The following is an 8,370-nucleotide window of genomic DNA, read 5'->3' as shown; positions in this document are numbered from 1 at the left end:
AACTGACTTTGATTTTATTACAGATGTACAGAATATCAAGGTTCAACTCATATGCATGTTAGATGTTTTAATGAGTAGAGAACTTGTTGATAATCACTCCTGAAATCAAATCTTGACTCTGCAACTGTTCAGAATCAAACTGACAACTACAGTAAAACGTGTGACTTTCAAGTTATTGCGTAAAACCTGTTTGTAAGTGGAGTAGTGTCAAAAGGATATAAGGTTAGTCATGCAAATACTGACTGACAGACAGAGACACAGACACAGACACAGACACAGACACACATGCACGCACGCACGCACGCATGCACGCACGCATGCGCGCACACACACACACACACACACACACACACACACACACACACACACACACACACACACACACACACACAAACACAAACAGAATAACAACCACTCACTCCTTCATGACAGGTCAGTGTGTTAAATGTTACAAATTTCCATGAATAAAGTTAAAAGTACAACATACTCCGATGGTACAAGACAAAGTCAGACAACACAAATAGTCAAATAATAACAAAACTCCTTACTTCCAGTTGATCCAGCCAATGGTGTTGACATTCCATACACAGAGCCATTTACTTGTGTGGAGTCATCTTGTCTAAGTACTTTCTGACGAGCTGCCAGCAGCCGTTCCCTTCGATCCTTGTAACTCTCCATCAGACTGGCAATGTTGGAATTACTGGTATCTATTGCCCGGGATGAGCTGGATTCCTTAGGCTTATCCGGTGGTGATGATTCTGTCTGTTGTACTTTGGGTGGTGCTATTGCTGTAATTGCTGCTGTGCTTTCCATATCTGAAGATGATGCCCTGCTTCTGTGTAACAAGACAATATCAAAGACACCGATAACCAAAAATTTTCATCAGCTTGGTAGATCAAATGATTTACAATGGTTATAACACACAATGCAAGTTTTTTTTAAGCATTGACTGAGCTTTCGATCTGTCTTGATCGACGATCCTCATCCTGATTTGGGAAGACAATTGAAAACCAGGATCGAGGAACATCACAAATCTGTGAGGGACAGAACTATAGCATCAACTTTAGCTGAACATTCATGCAGTTATAATCATAATATTGACTGGGACTCTGTTTCCATTATTGATACATCTCCACATGAGGAAGATCAGGGAGGCTATAAACATCTGAGGCTACAGTCCCATCAACAGAGACAGGGGCATCAAACAACCTAACACCTACAATCGAGTGATCATACCGCCACCTAGAGGTGAGCTGTAACTATGAAATTTGTCATTCTGATGAGGATCATCGATGAAGACAGATCGAAAACTCAATGCTAAAAAAAAATTTGAATTGCTTATGTGTTATAACCTTTGTAAATCAAAGATAGTGATATTATCCCTTGTTATAATAACTGCTTTGCATTTGTTAACAGTATTCTTTGTCAGCATTTTCCTACAATTTAGAAACCCCTTGGAATAAATAAGTACCCCTCTTTCAGCCTTTTACTAAGGTTTGGGAACCCCTGAGAAATGAGTATTCTTTTCCAGTGTTTTTACTATGGTTTGGAAACTCCTGGACAATCTTGTAAAACTTCTATACATTTCTATACTTTGTTTCATAATTTGGGTGGAATCGTCAGTAAAATACCTCATAAACTAGATTTTACCAACTTCCCTCCCTTAACAAAAACACTCCTTTTTCTACATTTAAATTTTGTGTACCCCATTGCACTATGAAGTTGTCCCGATTGAATAAGTGACAACTTGCTGCAAGTACCAATCTCCTACTAGGCTTGTAGTAAGACCTTGGATCTGCTCTTTGGGGGTTGCCAAATAAAGCTGAAAAGATGATGAGCACCTCTATCAGGGTGCAGCACCCTCAGTGACAGCCTTTGGTCACTTTTTTAAAAAACCAGAATGGCCTGAGGGGTCTAGCAGCTAGACTAATCTACTACCACGCCTGTAATTGAAGATTTCATCCTTAGACATACAACAAGCACCAAGTTTTCAAAATAAATCATGAATCATAAGGAAATATTAACTAAGTTATAAATATTTTGTACAGAAATGAAGTTCTCCAATGGCATCTGAATCTGTAATGGGATTCAATCTTATGATTCTTGAAATCAAATGCAAAAATTTACATAATAATTTACATAAGAATACTCTTTTTTTGTTATGCAAATTTTTGAGGGATGGTAAAGAAACTGTTATGTTACCTTTGCCTTCGTCTCCTCCTGCTGGCTGATTTGACTTGTACATCATCATCTGTGATTCTCAAACTTGAGGTTAATGTCGTGACAGCATTCTTTACTTGGTACGGTTCGGAAACTTTCATTGAACTTCGCCTACTTTTCCTCTTGTCTCCCTCGGAACACTGTTGCTGTAGTCTTTGTCTTTGCCGTAGGTCTTTCTGTCTTTCAATGGGGACGTCTATATCGCCATCTTCATGTTTAAGCGATGCCTATGACAAGTAAAAATGTTAATGTTAACAGTGCATAGTTTTTGATTTTGCGATTTTCCACAATATGCTTCACATTTATTACCCTGACAAGGACTTATACTGGTCCATAGGTGCCTTACTAATCTTCTTTAATTCCATGAAGAACATTATGTAGTCGGGTTGACTGGGAAAATAATGGTTCAAATCTTGTCAACGGACTTCAGTCGTTTGGAAATACATAGCAGTGGTGAGGTTTGAACTCAGTAACTTGCAAGCCAGCCATTATAACCTTTTGACTATATGGAATTCATCACATCAAAGGCTGAAGAATTTACACATCTTATTTGCACAAGAAGAATTCAAACATTCCATTTTATTAAAAATAAAAATTTCAACAACGTCCCAGATTTCTACAAAGCTGGAAAAAGACTGTCCTATAATAGGTTGTAATACGATACTAATCAGATCTGTACCAAGTTCCATATCATTATTCCCACTATGCGTCAACATATGAAATAAAAATCTAAAAATACTAATATGCATGTATATCAGAGCCAAGTTATTCTGGTTGTGAGTGTCAACAATATACTAGTATGTGACTGATATTTTTCTACACCTATGATACAAGTGCACCAATGTTAATTATCCGTTACAATGACAAAACCGTTCTATTCATTGATTACCATGACAACCCGTTTTACTCACTTCATAAATCTGAAATTGTTCCTTGACATCGGGATCCCCTGATCTCTGATTCAAATATTTTTGTTGTATTTTGTCAATACCCTGCTCTTCTAAAGAATCTGTTACATCATAGAATGTATCTTGATCTGGTATTGCATTTAAAACCTGTAGGAAAGAAAAAGGGTTATAAACCATGAACTGAGAGGTGTAATTTTCACAAGCCAGGGCATATTTTTTATATTTGATGTGGGGAAAGTGGCTACATGTCTTTATTTACCTCTATTTCCATCATTTGGTATCATTTGCTTTCTTCCGATCCAATCACCCATAACAAAACATACGACACCATGCAATGGAAATAGAGATAATATAAAAGATATCTAGCCGCTTTCACCACATCAGATTGATTTTTCATGAGATGCAACGAAAAACGTGAACATAATGTACTAAAAGATATTTGGGATTTCAAAATGGCTTCATTTTGATAACATTCTGACCTAGTCTATTTCAAAAATTTGTACACTGACCCCCCGGATTTTGTTTTCTTGGTGTTTAACTGAGCTCTCGTTGGAATTTTCTTGAACAAAGTAAAAGTAAACTTGAAACAGTTTATTTTCAAGTCTCATGTCACATTTAGTTTGCACATAGGCACACACCACATCACAATGGGGGAGGGGGTATTATAATTATCACAACACAAGAACCTTCCTACCTTCCCTAAGAAAATTGAAAGGAGTCTTTTATAAAAAAAAAAAAAAAAAAAAAAAAAAATTGATTCACTCAATGTCTAACTTGTATTAGTATTAACCAAAAATGATGCACAGTACATTCCAGACATCCATAGTTTATTTTCCCCACTGGAATTGCTGAAAAATTTATACAAGAATTTCTAAATCAGTAGCACTAAAATAATGTTTAACTGACGTAAGTACGAATGATTTATTACCAAAATAATGTTTAATTGAGGCCAAAAGGAAGCACTGCTCCTAAAATAGCATGTGCTGAAACCAATAGGAAACAGTTAAACTGAAATAACTTTTATTGAGGCCAAAAGAAAAACTGCACTATTAAAATAACTAAAGTAGAGGCCAAAGGAAACAGTCGTCCATGAAACAACCTAGCCTACATCCTGCTATAGCTTCCTCTAGGAGTTTTTATGTCACTGGAGACAAATATTATGGGTTATATTACCTTATTGACAAGGGTCATGACATAAACAAGTATTTCATTATCTTGAGCTTCATCTTTTAATAACAGCATGATATTGTACCAAGCATGGCGACCTGGAAAAAGAAATCAGTATGTGTTAAAATGTCATTATCATAGCGCCCTCTATATTGCTGATGATATTTACTTTGTTTCTTTTCATATACTCCTTCATGAAAACTCTGGATGTGACGAGTCTTTGTATCTACCCTGATGACATCTACAAGAATACAGAATCCAATGAAATGTTTACATTTGGTACATTAATATTAGTCAGATTGGTAGAAATCCTGGGTCTTTTGACTTTCTTGGACTAAATTGTTGTCATCCATAGATCCAGCTTTATCAAATTTGAGTTTTACAAGGATGACAACTAAGATTTCATACTATCAGAAGATCTACATTCGCATGTATTACATGGTTTGTATTAAAATAGCCATATGGATAAGGACTTCGTATGAAGCATGGATTTTTAATTTATGCAATAATGTTATCATGATGTCCTACTTGCAAAATTAAAGTAAAACACCATTGACAGAGTCTGTGTTTTTAGCTCAATACATTGCAAAAAGCTAAAACATGTGTGAAAAGTTTGTTATAATATATGTACAATAACAAACATTTTACACATTTCTTAATCTTTCGCAAATTTATTGAGTCACAAAAAAAGGACTACGCATACGTTGTTTCACATTTATTTTTCAAGTAGGAAGCCAAGATAAAATAGTTTTATAAATTAAAAATCCAAAATAAATCCCACGTCCTCATCCATATGTCCACCGTAACTGACAATATCTTACCTTGTTTCTTATCTACAATATGTATAGCCTGTAACAGCAGCTGTGTGTTAGATTCTGTGTATTCTACGAAAACTAAAAGTAATTTGAGTGACGTTTTCACTACTAACCGAAACTGTAAAAAGAAAATAAAAAAATAAACACAACATTAGATACTTGAATAAGATACATGAGACAAATACCAGCACAGCACCATATCATCATTTCTATAATAACTGCGAGTATATTTTTTGCATTATATTAAATTTAAAGCCAGGCTTACTTCTCATCTAACATCTTTCTCATACTTACAAAATATCTTTTTGAAATAGTGCCAAAAAGCACAAGTTTGATTAAAATCACATATCATGCAATGATTTTGATTTGAACAATTTCCCAACTTAACACCCTAAGTAATGTCTCCACCTAGTGTAAAGGAAGATGGTCCAACTTTTTTTTTCTGTAAGTCATTTACGCATGCACGCATGCATGCACGCACGCTCTCACACTCACTAACTCTACGCACTCAAGCACACACACACTTCAACATGTCTATAGCACTACTGAATTTAAGTTCATGGGGCTAAAAAAAACAGCAGCTTTCACTCCTAACTAATTGAGGTGAGATGTCAGGTTTCACACTGCAGAAAGTAAGCTGAACAGCAGGAGAAGGTCAAGGGTCATATATACTGACTGCTTATGTCAATAGAGACAACTTGTTCTATGTAAAAATAATCCGTACATAAACCAAAATATTCATCCACTTGGTAAAGCCAAATGGATTACAAAGTTAACATACACAAACAGTTCTACTCAGTAAAGAATTATTCAGCATTCATCAAGTCCTCCTGGTTAGTCATCAGACTCAGAGAGACTAAAAGGCCAACTATAGCTATAGGGAATCAGTAACTCTGTACAGACCCAAAGCTCAATATTTCTCTAACCATGTCAACACCACCTGAGATAATCTTCCTGATTCAGTTGTAACAGCAAACACTAATGACTGTTTTTAAAACAATTTGGACAGTCTATGAGTAGACTATAAATATACAACATATGTAAACTTGGACAAAGAATAACTCCGGCATTATAAAGTTCGGGGGGTATTTGAATTTGATTTTGTAACACGCTGTACAACAAATGTGAACTTGGAAAATGAATGACTCTTTGGCATTTCTGAAACTTGTTATGCTGTCCAGCATTTGAATGTTATAATTTTCTGAAAGTTGTTATTTTGTACTATGCAGGGTGCAAAACAAATGTGAACTTGGCCAACAAGCATTTCTGAAACTTGCTAAATAAATTGTGGTGTTTGAATGTCTTCATTTTCTGAAACCTTTATTGAACTGTGAACTGATAAATCCTGCTAGTTATTACCATCGTTGCATATTATTTTTGTAGTTACAGTATGTAGCATGCTCATCCTACAATGTTTGACTGAAGCACTTTTCTGCCATTTGACTTTCTGATTAGCTAATATGCTCTTAGTATCACTTAGCTGAATATGATACGATATAAGATATGTTAGTAGATGATATTACAAAGTTGAGCTGCTTGTGTGTCGTGAGAATCAATAACTCTTGGTTCACAATTATCTACAAAAAAATTCAACTCTCAAAACCAAAATATTTTTTGAAATTAAATATTAGTGTTATGCTGCCATACATGTAACTTTGTCATTTATTCTATACATGACAAGTGAAATCCAAATACTGTAAACCTGGACATTTTCGCTGAAGATTTATTTTCACTTTGCTAGACAACAAAAATGAAAAAAATAAGAGGTGACTAAATGCCTTCTTGCACATAATATAGGGTGCAGTGTTAATGCAGGAGGAAACTGGAGTACCCGGGGAATACCTGTGTTGTTCGGTAGAGTCAAACTGAACAGCACTCTTCTTACTTACAGTGTGGGAAATTTAATCAAACCCTGAATGGGTTTGAACCTAGTGGTAAGAGGCAAATGGTTTAACCACTCAGCTACTGACAACCCCTGACATGAACACAATGTATCAGTCTGGTAATTATTAAAATTTCTAGGTGAAGACTGTAAAATTGCAACATTTTCTAAGAGTAGCAAAAATGTTTAGGTTTACAGTAATCTATCATACATCACATAGCATTGAATAAATGAACTTTATAACTTACTTTAGATGTTATTAAGGAATATAACCATTGTATAGTTTCATTATGTTCTATGACACCATTCATGCCGTCTACATACAGCATCACTTGTCCCAGGGCTGTCAAATAAATCAGATAAAAACTAGTTAGAAACTAAAATCATGAATAAATTACACCTCTCTCCCAAGTTCCATTTCATTTTACCAAAATCTAGTATGTACAAATTTACAGAGAAACAAACAAACAAACAAATTAATTAATGTTTATAAGTTTTTCTACTAGTCAAGTATATGTGTTTACATTCAGAAGAAAATGTATAAATACATTAAATATTACAAGTCTACATTTTTTATGAGCAACAAATGTGTTTACATTCAGAGATATGTATCAAATACATAACATCAAGTTTGACAGATATTTATGAGCCTAAAAATGTGTTACCATTCTAAAGGAAAAGTATGCATATTTACAAACAGTATGCCTGCAGGAAGTTCTATCTCAATGTCAATTTCCAGACAGAAATATGCAAATTTATTCACAATTATGCAAATTACGCTGCCATTGTCATGAATTTGGACAGAAAACTGACAAGCTGTTTGTTGTAAGACAATAATAAAATGCTTATATCACTGCAATAGCAAAAATACTTGACAGACAAAAGAAGGGCATGTCTAAATTCATAATAGTATGCAAATTAAGATAATTAATATGCAGAGATTTATGATTATGGACAAGATTATGTTTAAAATTATATAATTATCTGACGTTTTTATTGTTGGGCTTTCATCGATCTGAGCTTTGACTAGTTAAGGTGCCTCCATCTCAGCTAAGAAACTCTATCCTGATTGTGTGTGAGTTAATTCAGTGTATGCCCAGCTTACGATCTCTGTACCTCGAATGAGCCAAGCGAGTGAAACTATTCCCTAGAAGTCTGATTATCCCCCACATTCTCAGTTATTTACATTAACCAAAATACTTTGCCTATACAATAATGGTGATTTCACTTCATGCAAACATTGTCCAAAATAAAAGGTTGATAAATATAAACATTACAATAATAAATAAATTTTGTTACATTTTTAAGCATGATATAATTGAATAAGTTAAGTCTGTATTAAAAACAACACAAAATGCTAAATGCAAATATGAGTAAC

The 8,370-nt window shown here is 34.5% G+C and overlaps 1 protein-coding gene across 3 annotated transcripts in view; it reads right to left on the bottom strand.

The window, feature by feature from the left end:
• LOC144437183 (FH1/FH2 domain-containing protein 3-like) overlaps positions 1-8,370 on the bottom strand; it is a 104,099-nt gene that overhangs the window by 59,354 nt on the left and 36,375 nt on the right. For all 3 annotated transcript variants that reach the window (XM_078126066.1, XM_078126068.1, XM_078126067.1), the window contains 6 exons: positions 7,241-7,335; positions 5,117-5,228; positions 4,302-4,393; positions 3,132-3,275; positions 2,203-2,447; positions 549-835 (listed from right to left, as the gene is read on the bottom strand). In XM_078126066.1, coding sequence (XP_077982192.1) covers positions 549-835; positions 2,203-2,447; positions 3,132-3,275; positions 4,302-4,393; positions 5,117-5,228; positions 7,241-7,335 — 975 coding nt within the window. The remainder of the gene's footprint in view (positions 1-548; positions 836-2,202; positions 2,448-3,131; positions 3,276-4,301; positions 4,394-5,116; positions 5,229-7,240; positions 7,336-8,370) is intronic.

The sequence above is a fragment of the Glandiceps talaboti genome, chromosome 7 (genome assembly GCF_964340395.1).
Source record: "Glandiceps talaboti chromosome 7, keGlaTala1.1, whole genome shotgun sequence".
NCBI classification, from domain to species: Eukaryota; Metazoa; Hemichordata; class Enteropneusta; family Spengelidae; genus Glandiceps; species Glandiceps talaboti.
The sequence above is the reverse complement of the archived record's forward strand: the minus strand, read 5'-3'. Positions and strand labels throughout refer to the sequence as shown.